The sequence below is a fragment of the Ptychodera flava genome, chromosome 4 (genome assembly GCF_041260155.1).
Source record: "Ptychodera flava strain L36383 chromosome 4, AS_Pfla_20210202, whole genome shotgun sequence".
Classification (NCBI taxonomy): Eukaryota; Metazoa; Hemichordata; class Enteropneusta; family Ptychoderidae; genus Ptychodera; species Ptychodera flava.
Genome location: NC_091931.1, coordinates 19194861 through 19206838, shown reverse-complemented (window position 1 = coordinate 19206838; position 11978 = coordinate 19194861). Strand labels below are relative to the sequence as shown.

The 11978-nt window shown below is 38.4% G+C and overlaps 1 protein-coding gene across 1 annotated transcript; it reads right to left on the bottom strand.

Annotated features, from left to right (window-relative positions):
- Nucleotides 1-5804: 5804 nt before the first annotated feature.
- LOC139132148 (uncharacterized) lies at nucleotides 5805-6365 on the bottom strand. The gene has a single exon (XM_070698537.1). It carries the CDS (start codon nucleotides 6363-6365, stop codon nucleotides 5805-5807), a length of 561 nt encoding a protein of 186 aa, XP_070554638.1.
- Between the last annotated feature and the right edge of the window lie 5613 nt (nucleotides 6366-11978).

Sequence of the window (11978 nt, the reverse complement as noted above, 5' to 3'; positions counted from 1 at the left end):
TTATAATTGGTGTAAGAATAATAGAATGGCCATTAATTGCGACAAGACAAAGACAATGATTGTAACAACGCAACAAAACGTAGACATTTGAATAAACAAACTTTAGACTGTAATCCTGATGAAACGGAATTGCAAGCAGTACACTGCGAAAAGATTCTTGGTACGCCTGTCAAAATCTGTCATGGAAGCAGCACTGTGACAAGATTTTTAAAAAAGTAAATAGTGATATTGCTTTGCTCAAGAGAATAAGACAGTTTTTACCTATGAATATAAGAAAACTTTATTATAATAGCTATATTTTACCACACTTGGATTACTGTTATCATTTATGGGGAGCATCACCGTTTATGAAAGGGTTGCATAAGATTCAGAAACATGCTATCAGAGTGATGTGTCATGGACGGTATGCATATATATTATTTAAAACAATGCATATAATGCCATTACCACAGAGAATAGTTTATAAGAATGTTTGTATGGTTTTTAAATGTTTAAATAATCTTGTACCGCAATATATGACATGTCTTTTTAACGAAATTGATCATAAAAGAGTTACAAGATCTAAGATGCAAAATTGTTAATGGTTCCTGTAACAAATAAAGATTTTTATCGAAAAGGGTTTACTATATATAGTGCCAATCAGTGGAATAATGTCGATTTAAATATAAGATCTAGTAACTCATTGAGCAGTTTTAAAACTGCTTATCTGAAAGCTTATTGGGTATGATTTTTGTGTTTGTGAGTTTTAGTTTTCTTGTCAAATTTGTTTTTGTTATCTAGTGTGATTGTGCATTTTTTTCTCCTGTGTGCAGGTTCACTACTGGCCACTTATTTCTGCGCATTGTATTGTTCTAGCTTTGTTTGTCATGTTTCATGTTGTTCTGCTTTGTATCAGTATGTATGTTCATCTGAGGGCCCAGGGGAAGATAAACATAATTACTGAAGCTTACCAGGCTACCTACGTTAAACAAGGTTTAATAAAACAAAAATAAAAAATTAGGCAAGCCCAAGAATCACACACTCCCAATTTTCCATTATGTAAATACACTGTACTAAAGAGTCATTCTCATGATATACAGGTAGGTACTGTTTTTTTTCGTAAAGAATGATTTCGTAAAATCATAACCAATTACAAATTTATATTCATCATCTGCAACATTCTTCTTGCAATATCTACGCAACCTCGCCTATCTTTTTATATTAAGTTTTTCCCTCTTACAATGTTTAATTTACTTTCAACCGCACATCTGATTCTGGCTACTGCGGATATGACTTGTCTTTCTGGTAAAACATCGATTGTTCGTGAATTTTAATTCGTATATATTATTTTATATTCGTATGCCCCGTTTTGCATCTAAACCTCAACAACCCTTGATATAAATAAATCAAAAAATAATCAGATCTTCCAATTTCCCGAGCCAAGCAGGAATTATGAAAACCACAACTTTTCATTACTATACATACTTGACTTGCAAAGGTTATTTTTCCTTCATTATCTTATCTTTGAAGTATTTTACAAGCTCTGAAAGCGAGTTTGTAATTTTCAATATAAGTCAACTTATACATTTATTTATACAAGTAACAAACACATGCATGTTGTCTTAGCTAGCACATTGCTCTAGGACAGTATGTCTAGATGTATTTGACCTAACACAAGAAATGCTTTTACAAAATATTGATTGAACCCTTTCAATATTTCAGCTCCATATATCCATATGTCAGAAAGGAGTAACTATGAAATCGAAAACTTAATTTCTAATTATATAACGCTATTTTTGTAATACGGCTACATTTTTCACTCGTTTGTTGTGCTACAGCATCTGCCGCCTTACCCCAACTCCCCAACAATAAAATTTCAAACTAAAACATCTGAACAAACTTACTGTAGAGATTCTTTTTTCCAAATAATACCACATGTATTTTCTAGCCAATTTTCCACCTTGTTTAAAAACAACATTTTTTTGTCCAATTTAAGTTCATTTTGAGTTTCCATTTCTCACAATAGTTATATAGAACACTAACAAGATTTTGCTAACCGTAATGTTTGCTGAGCATTTACATCACTTTCCGCTGGCTAATTTGCCTCTTCGTCGTGTAAATTAAACAAAGTAGAGAAGTTAATACTCAAGCAATGTATATCAAGGGCATTTGCCGGCTTCCCTTATATTTATATTTTAATCTCTCTGTATTATGTCATTGATGTCATTTCCTGATTGAAATCTAGTATTGTGCATAATGTTGAATTTTGCGGACTTTTCCCTGCACATTTTTGTGAATAATTTCTAACTTCGCGATATTGATCATAGGCAGCTGGATCACAAGATTTTTGGATCATCAACCATGTTGCCCGTGTATGCTGAACATCACTTTTTAAAATTGAATGGCCTGAACGTTTCCCAGCTACTTCAAGGATAGTGTACACATTTTCAACGCAGCATTTATATGTAACTTATCTTTCACATGTTGTGTTGATAAGAAACTTCGATATACACCCCGTGCTTCCTATTTCCATATGTGACTATCTCTTCAAATACGCACAAATCCTCAAAATGTATCCTAGCGCCTCCCGATGTGTTACAGTTTTAGGTAGCACCAGCCTTGGGGACAGATTACAATTATTATTACCCCTTGTAATAATAATTCCCTGGCAATAATGCTCCCTGGGGAGCAAACAGCAGCTCACATGTGCAGCCAATCAGCGCAGCAGAGCTAAACGTACACATTACAACCACCATCCTACCAGGTGCCCATCACTCCTGGGTGGGGAGAAGCAAGGAGGAATAAAGTGCCTTGCTCAAAGACATAACACCCAAGACATGCTGGGGCTCGAACTCACCGTCCTGTAATTGTGCGTCCACTGCTCTAGCAACTGGCCCATAATGCTTCCTCGCGGCATCATGGGCCGGTGGCCCATTTACATATTCTGGCATTGAAAATTTCATTGAGTGGTTATTTGTTGGTTCGGAATAATAATAGATTTTTTGAACATTACCTGTATCAGTCACTGAGTGTATCATTAATCTATATAGTTATCTGCCTTACTTACCTTTGTTCAAGCCGTCTGGCGACTCAAGGCCATTGCAAAAGGTCTTGTCCGAGTTGTACAACAGTACAAAAGTTACTGCCGAGCATAAAAAGCCACACACAGATAGACCAACCATCCTAAAAAACAACAATGGGTAACAAAAGGTCAAATGCTGCCATCCTCCTTGTCTTTCCATTTAAAAAACTCTGAAGGGCTTGGTAACCACGTATAACATTATAATTCTGAATCCAAACGATGTGTGACGCGTTGATACGTTTATACGTTGTCTACTAGCTAAAACGTGTGTTTAATTAAGTATGTGTATATGTGTATAGATATGCGTTTAAATTTTGAATGGTGCGGTTACGTTGATTGTCCGATTTAATATACAGGGCATGTAGATATCTTAAGTCCACCGCTGTCAGTCACGTTTTGAAAATAATCGGAATGAATGAGTGCATCAACAGATAATTTCGCCATATCTTATGTCAGTATAAAAATCTTATTATTTTCCAGCTGCGTAGTTTCTATGGGCATCGCACTTGTGTAAATGCAATTATTATTGTTGTATGTGTATTTGCGATGCAAGATGTGAATAAGCATTAGCAACATGTCATTTATTTCGGTAAAAGAAATGATAATTGTCAATGATATCCCGCAAATAAACACCCGTGTTTTTCGGGAGTGTTTCATTTAATGTTATTATAAACACTAGAGGTGTTTATTCCTCAGAGAGGACAACGTGTGAGTGCATGCGCCCTCAACGAATGCCGCCATCGATTTTGAGTGAAAGTCAGAGACGATGGATCTCGAAGGCAGAACGAGAATAATTTTTATTTAACATTTCTTAAAACTATGTACCGTGATGCTTCTTTTTGGTTTTCAGTGTGTTTTGGCATATTAACATTTTCCTGACGCCTTATAATGTCGTTTAGACGATGCTGTATGTTCTTGTACTTGCATTACCCGCTATATGTGTGTTTTAAACAAGAGACCTGAATCACACAATGCTTTAGTTAACCTGCAATATATGGCAATCGACTAGAATAAATTATGATGTAAAGTAATTTGTCTCCCAAGATATTCGATCGTTAGTGATATGCAAATTTGAGACTTTGATGGAACAACAGATTGCGCGAACGCTCCTGTGATCAAATTCGCCTGCAAAATAACTAAGAATGTGAGCAGCAGAGGAGCAACTCATTAAGACATCTTGAAACACCAATATCACCATTCTATTCTAAAGTAACAAAAATGATAGTATTAGTTTGAGGAATTGCGTACGTGAAAAAAATCGTGTTACACTCTACTCTGTAAATTTGAAGGAATATTTCTTCTTTAACGCAACTGAAGCTCCGTTTTGTCAGATATATTCACCGATAATTTGCTCTGTCGTGTCGAGATGCCGGACGTTCAACTTGCTTTTACCGCCTTTACGTTTAATGTCCACCGATAATACTGACAGGTGACTGCATGATTTCATTTGCCAACAGTAACGTTTCACAACTTTACACAATGTGTGACAGAACTTCTTGCAAGGCTATTACAATAAATTTCAACGCATTTTAGGGAGAAGAATGAGTAAATTATGATTGTTTTGTAGAACACAACTGACGAAAATATCATCAAAGGTTTCAGATAATGATCCACTAAGAGTTTCCGTGTTTTACAAACGCATATATCAGCATGGTTGTTTAATTTAAATGCAGGAAAAGAGGACTTTGTATACATACCTCAAACGCTGTGAATATTCTTTGTTCTCGTGATTCCTGATCTGTGCACAGCTTTCTCCAACAGATCAGACTGCCAGTACAAATATTGAACATATGGTTTTTAATTTTTTCAATAGAATCACTTGGTCCACTGAATGGGTATCACCGTTACACAACCAACGGCAAATATACGTATCTTTGTAATTTAGGCAGACACATCTGTTGTTGTTTTTGTGATCCACAGACAAAATCTTATATATCTCCATTTTGCCATATTTGACATTTTAATATCTCTTTCCACATTAAATGACCAACAATTGACATGATGAGGTTTGAAGTCAAGCCTCCACCAGTTTGTTGTAAAAATGAGCATCTAGCGAATGCAGGAAGGGTAACACTGTGACAAGTATTGACAACAGAATATTTTACAACCCTTTTCAGAATTAGAGCGCGAAGCTACTTCAGTGAACTGCAATAAAACCGCTTACACTAATTAGTTTCAGCTGCAGCTAGTGACAACATTGTAACGGAGTCAGGTGACTCAACGTCGGCTGTAACTCTGCATGTGGGTAGTCAAAATAAATTAACAGAAACTGCCCAGTCATAACACACTACACTGACACACCAATCTGGTTTGAATAATTTTATTGCAGGAAAACAAAAATACTGGTTAAACAAAAAGTTTCGAATTGTAACAATACAGTACAATAATATCAGCGAGCACATGGGCACCTACTTGCGCATGAGAACTGACAGCTAACACTGCTTTGAAAAACTCGATAATCTTGACTTTGAAAAATAAAAAAAAATCGATGTTTTTCGAAAAATTAAGTACTGTAAAACACATCACCACAAAGATAAACTCACTCTCCTCTCTCTCGCTCTTCCCTCACACACACAAAGTATTTTCCATTTATAGCTTTATGTAAGGTAAGTTTTTGTAATAACATAATCTGTTTTGGCTTACCGGTACATGTAAATTAAAAATTATATCACCAAATAATTTGTATCACGGTAAAACTCGATAGTATCATCTGCACTTATCGTTGTTATCGCTTCATATACTGCTACTGGCACGCTAGCATGTAATAGAGGTCGGTAGTAATCCTATTTAGCATGGCCTTCAGTTTGTTAAAACACTGTTCTGTCGGATTGAACTCTGGCGAATACGTTGGTAAGAAAACAAGTTCAATTCCAAGATCTTGAAGCCAGTTTGTAAGTAGCCTTTGGCCCTCATTTCGATGAATAGGTGCGTTGTCGACAACAACGGTATCTCCCGGCTCCAATACCGGCTGTCCATTACTGTCGTATGCTTCGGCGGCTTCAGTGAAGAATCGAAGATAGTTATTAGTGTCAGATGGACCCCAGATCACATCACAGAACTTTACGCCATCATAACCAATTAACAGACTTACTGAATGATTTCCGCCAGCAGCATATCTTCCAAGCTCAACACATCTTTGTCCACACGGAGAATGTCCATACTTCGACTGTCCTGTGTTAACTTTCACACCACTTTCATCCATAAACTTTATAGTGCGAGCATTTTTAGTTTGCATGTAGTCTAAATACGCTTCCGTGTATGCAATATTTGCTGGTGTATATTTCCCTTGAGGAACGACTGTCATCCTTTTGCGAGTCCATGGACCACCAGAAAGTTTCGTACAAACTGTTCGAGAAACTGTACTGATGCTCACGTCTTTCCCAGAATACTGTCTGAGTTCATCGCGTAGTTCTCATTCAGTTTGATTGAAGGGCGTTCGGTCTTCAAACCCTCGACAAGGTCAATGTCCGGCTGGTCAAGAATTGTAGCACCACGGTGTCTGACTCTCTGACAGTCGCTCAATTCGTTCGTTTGGCAACATTTATCCCAAGTTGCACAAACTGTACTATGATGAACGGACATCTTCTTGGCGACGGGAGTAATGCTACCCCGTGGACATATCCCCGTTTCCTTATCAGCCCCAACTTTTTTCAAGTTCTGTTACAATTTGCATTCGGTATTCCTTACTCAGGTGGTATCCAAGGTTATACCTACAGCCACTGCGCGAACGTCGCACGTTTTCACAGCATTACATTACGTGTTGAAGAATAAAGTTCAACATTAACACCAACAAAACACGTGTTAAAGAAACGCGTGACGTATAATAAAAGATCAACCGACATCCGGAGGTCAAGGGTTAGCATAGGCAAAATATCATATAAATAGGAGGGACCATTTTTCAATACGTACACAAACACACGAAAATAAATATTTTAAGTTATTTCATACAATATTCAATAATATTGACAAACGACATGGACGGCAATCCAGGGAAAATGCATTTTGATATAGTTAGGGCAAAAATTAACTACTCGTATGTTCATGTTCAGCTTCCTGCTGAAAAAATAGAATCGTCCAGTAAAGTTTAGTGCGCGAAAGTCGTGGCCACACGTGGGAAATACCGTACTATTGAGACAGTCCGAAAAACAAACAACATGGAAAGTGCAACCGTAACTCCACGGCGTAAGACAATTGAGGAGTTTTTATCTCTTATCGATCCGGCTTTAATGAAGTATCGAGAAGACTTCCAGCGTTTGGATTTCTTGAACGAATCATCAATGAAATTCTTTCGTTCACGGGACTTTGACAAATTTTCGATGCCAGTTAGTACAGTGCACAAGAGGATGATTTTAAACGCAGTTGCGAAATTGCAGACTCCGAGGTCACATCTGGGAGTTGATCGCCATGATCTTTTCGAGGAAAGAAGTCCGATTGGAGCTAAACCGAGCCAAGAAAACAAGGAAAGTGCGTTGCCAAAGCAACTGTTCAAGTCACCACGGAGTGATCCCAAACAACACAGTAAACGTGAAGCCCTATCCAAGGAGGATGGATTTTTCGACAACTACCATTACAACACACCACAGGAGCTTGCCTTGCAATCGCTTGAAAAGGAAATTGCATTCGTAGAAGCTGAACTTGACAATGCCAAAGGAAAATTTAACAATTTGGAAAACAAGTATAAAGAACCAAGACGCGAACCCGGGCAGAAGAAGTGTCATAATTGTCATTCATACGGCACTCACGATAAACGATCATGTCCCTTTGAAAAGTGTGTGTCACCTGAACAATGTGGTATAGTTGCCGACCACCCAGAGTTCAGAAAGGAATTAAATTCTGCTTCTGATTTAGTGACCAAGTTGACAACAGAGCTGAAGAAAAAGCAAAATGAGTATGATGTGAAGAAGCAAGCATTTAACTCATCTCGCAGGTCTTTTTATTCGTGCATTTATGGTGCATTGGTTAACTCGAACAAGAAGAAGTACTTGTTACGAACTTGCCACGGCCTTGTTCCGAGCACCTATAGTAATAAAAGAGGATGCGGCAATACTGGAAACTCATTACAAGGGAAAGGTGCCAAATGATATCGAGACAGCCAGTTTAACATTCCAAAGCATTATCAACAACTTCAAGCAGAGAAGTAACATTGCCGATAGATACAGCTCCTATGCAAAGCGGGCGTACGATCCTGTTCGTGAGCGACTCAATGCTGCATTTCGCGGAAACAGTGGCCTTAAGCCCAGCCCGAAACTGCCAACACCATCTGTTTCACCAACATCAAGTTTACAGAAACCCTCTCCGATCACAAGCATGCAACATCAAGAAAATCAGCCTGAGGTAGCAATAACTTTGACATCGCCAGCCTCACCTGTTCAAGCTTCACCACTTGCTCAATCGTCAGCTAGCGGGGACAGTTTACAAACTTCTGTGATGTTTCAAAACCCAAGTCCAATGTCATACGGGCATCCAGCATATCCATCCCCGTATTCATGGAATCATGGTATGCAATGCAGTACCACCATGCATCTTACATGCCATATGTGCCACCTGATTACCAGTACAGTGCTGAATTATGGCAACCAGCAATCCACCAACCGTGCATGCCATCAGTGTCGCCGCCTCCGCCGCCGCCGCCACCAACACCGCCACCACCACCACCTCCGAGTAGCAGGGATTAATTTCGAAGTGGACATTTTTGTGGACAGTATTCTAAATTTCGTTCGTAGTGAATCACTTGTTTACGTTGTGTTTTAGACTCAAAATTGTGATTTCAGTTTTCAACGCACACAATCGTTTGCTTTAACCATCGGATTGTTTGCATTTCATAGCGCGTTATAGAACATTGAAATTTGTGTAGCTCGCAAAGGACAATGTCTTGCTTGAGGTAGATTCACATCAAAATTCATTTTTCAAAGTTACGATTATCAAGTTTTTCAAAGCATGTGTTAGCTGCCTGTTCTCATAGGCAAGTAGGTTCCCATTTGCTTGCCAACGTTGTTATATTGATATAGTTTTTGTATGTTTTCCTGCAATAAAATGTTTCAAACCAGATCGGTGTGTCAGTGTAGTGTGTTATAACTGGGCAGTTTCTGTTGCACCCGTGGCTACTTGATACAGACAAAAGTTCTGCTTGTCAAAAGCTAAAACGTGCTCTGTCTTGGGTTGTAAATGAGAGTTTACGATTGGTACCCAGTGTTCAAGATTACAAGATACAATGTAACATTACCATGCACACTGGTCCATGTACAAGTCTTGTTTATTTCAACTTCCCGAGACAAACTGTCTGCATGGGACATACAATGTTGTCGACTTTGCCAGCTGGCTACAGCTGAAACTAATTAGTGTAAGCGGTTTTATTGCAGTTCACTGAAGTAGCTTGGCGCTCTAATAGTGAAAAGAGAATATTGTAAACAGATGTATATAGTCAGCATCTGACGTGGATATCGTTTTCGTATCTATTTACCGTAATTGGTAGAATGCGCCTCGGGGACAGATAATCGGACTCTCACATTTTACAGTACCTTTCTGATATATATACTACTCGTTGGGGGCTCATTTTAAACTCTTGGAGTAAATAAAATTTTACCTGATTAGTTTTGCTAAAATCGAAATAATTTTTCCCTATGGAGTTAACAAAGAAATGACGGCCATTTTCAATTTCGAATATCGCTAAATTTGAAATAATTTGATTCCCTGGTACCAAAATGTACACAGTGATACCCGAATTTTATTTTTTGATTTTGAAAGAAAATGTCCGAAATCTTCCTTGAGAAATGTTTGAGCAAAGATTTAAGTGTTACAATGTCGAGGCGCGCACTACCATAGTGCATAAGTGGCATATAAAGGCATATAATCACTTCCCGATTAAATCACTGGGTTTGCATTTTGGCTGTTATTAAGCCTTTAAACAATTTGCATCGTACATAGGGCGGGGCAGAGTAGGATCATCCCAGGTGTAAAGATGTCATAGAAATTCACATTCTATCAGCCACATACGTATCTTCGAAAAAGGAAATTGGAAATAACACAAATTTGAACTAATTTGGGAGTATGGTTTGAGACACGGAGGCCAAAGCGAAGAAATAGGGTCTAGGCTAGGTAGTGGCTGATCATCGAGATGTTTGTAAGTTCACCGATTTCGCGTAGCCTGGGTTGTAATCACGAGGCAGCAGAACAGCGCCATCAGCAGTCATTGAGCGTGCACGTTTATATATGGCAACGCTTCTCTCGGTTCTACTCTCTGACTGAACAACCTACGAGAAAGAAACATGCCGCCAGTGGATGCAAATTAAGCCACTGGGCGTTACCAATGAATCAAATCACAAGGAAGTCTAAACTATCAAGGTTTTCTTCGAATCCTTCCTCATACAGATATCCTCGACACGGTAAAATTTGCCTACACAATACTGAGATATGTTTAGAAAGGAAAGACTCATTGCGCATCACGTGACATACGGGATATGGATATCCTGGTAAAATGGCTGACGGCAGTTTTATTGCTGTTTTGATGATCCAGCGATTATTAATATAAATTATGAAAAGACAACGCTACAGTAACTTGTAGCTAATTAATTCAAATCTACTGATTTCATTCAAATGTAATATTAACAAATCTCAAGATAGCGTTTCTTCAGACATTTGCCTAAAACAATCCTTGGACAAAGGACTCTACGTTTGGAATTTTATGGCTAACACAAAAACTTAAAGCCCTCGTCAGGGAATTTAGTAAGGCTCATCATAATTTTATCTAGTTGTCAACAGGATCTCTTTACAAATTAATAATTAATATTTAACATGCCACATTTTAATTTCTTTATATGAAACATACATCTTACCCCGATACATTAACAGTGCTTTCTCCATAGCATAGCGATAAGAAAAATAGTCTTACATTGCAAAAGATGCGTTCAATGAATTTTCGTACCTTTCCTAGTTAATCTAGCAGTGAATACGCATCATTACAGTGATGGTTTGATGTTGGGTGGTCCCTCAGTCACTCCCTCCACACAAATACTGCAAAAGAGCCCTGTTGTAAATCGGAAGGTTTGAAAGCGGAGGGGTTCACCTGTTTTCACAAGATTTTCTTAGCCAACATAGTAGTCGGGAGGGGTTGCAAATTTTGCTGTGCGCCAAAAGCATTGCACTGTATCCCCAACCAAAGAAACTGACTGTTCCTCACATATACCTGTGGGAGTTTTCATCACTTAGAATTGGAATTACATCATACCAGTATATTGATGGTGCAAATACAGCCGCGATCTGATTGGTCGAGACGCGAAAAGAACTGTGGTATATTGGCGATATACCACGGCTGGCATGCGCGCTAGCTTTCAGCTTGAGGAAAATTCCTTTTCTGACATTCCACGCCAGAATTTCAATATACTGTTATGATATAATAGCAATAAATCACTCCCAGCGACGGTATACCACTCGATTTTGACCATGTCACTTCATATATGCACTCGCTATCGCTCGTTCATATATGTCGTGAACTGGTCAAAATCTCGTGATATACCATCGCTGGGTGTGCTTTATTGCTTAAACAAATAAAATAAATAATGGAAGGTTTAACAATTAGTATTTTGCAAGGTGTACAGGTGTTGACTTTTTCATCCTTGTTTTAGAAATGCCTCACTGTACTTTGACACTGTACTTTGACACTTTGCCATACTTACACTGTCACTTTTTTCGTCTGCTTCACTGGACATCAACCATGGCCCAAAATACACTGCTGAGCTGACAGAGAAAAGATTTCTTAAATGAAGCAGCTGGCTTGCTTCAAGTACAACGCAGCCAGCCGATTTGCAAATTTTGCGTTGTACCGTGAATGTAATGCAATGTTAATGGATGTAATGCGTGTGTTGTCGTTAGATACCGCGTGCGTGTTGTCAGCGTAAAAAAATTCTCAATCTCGCTCTCT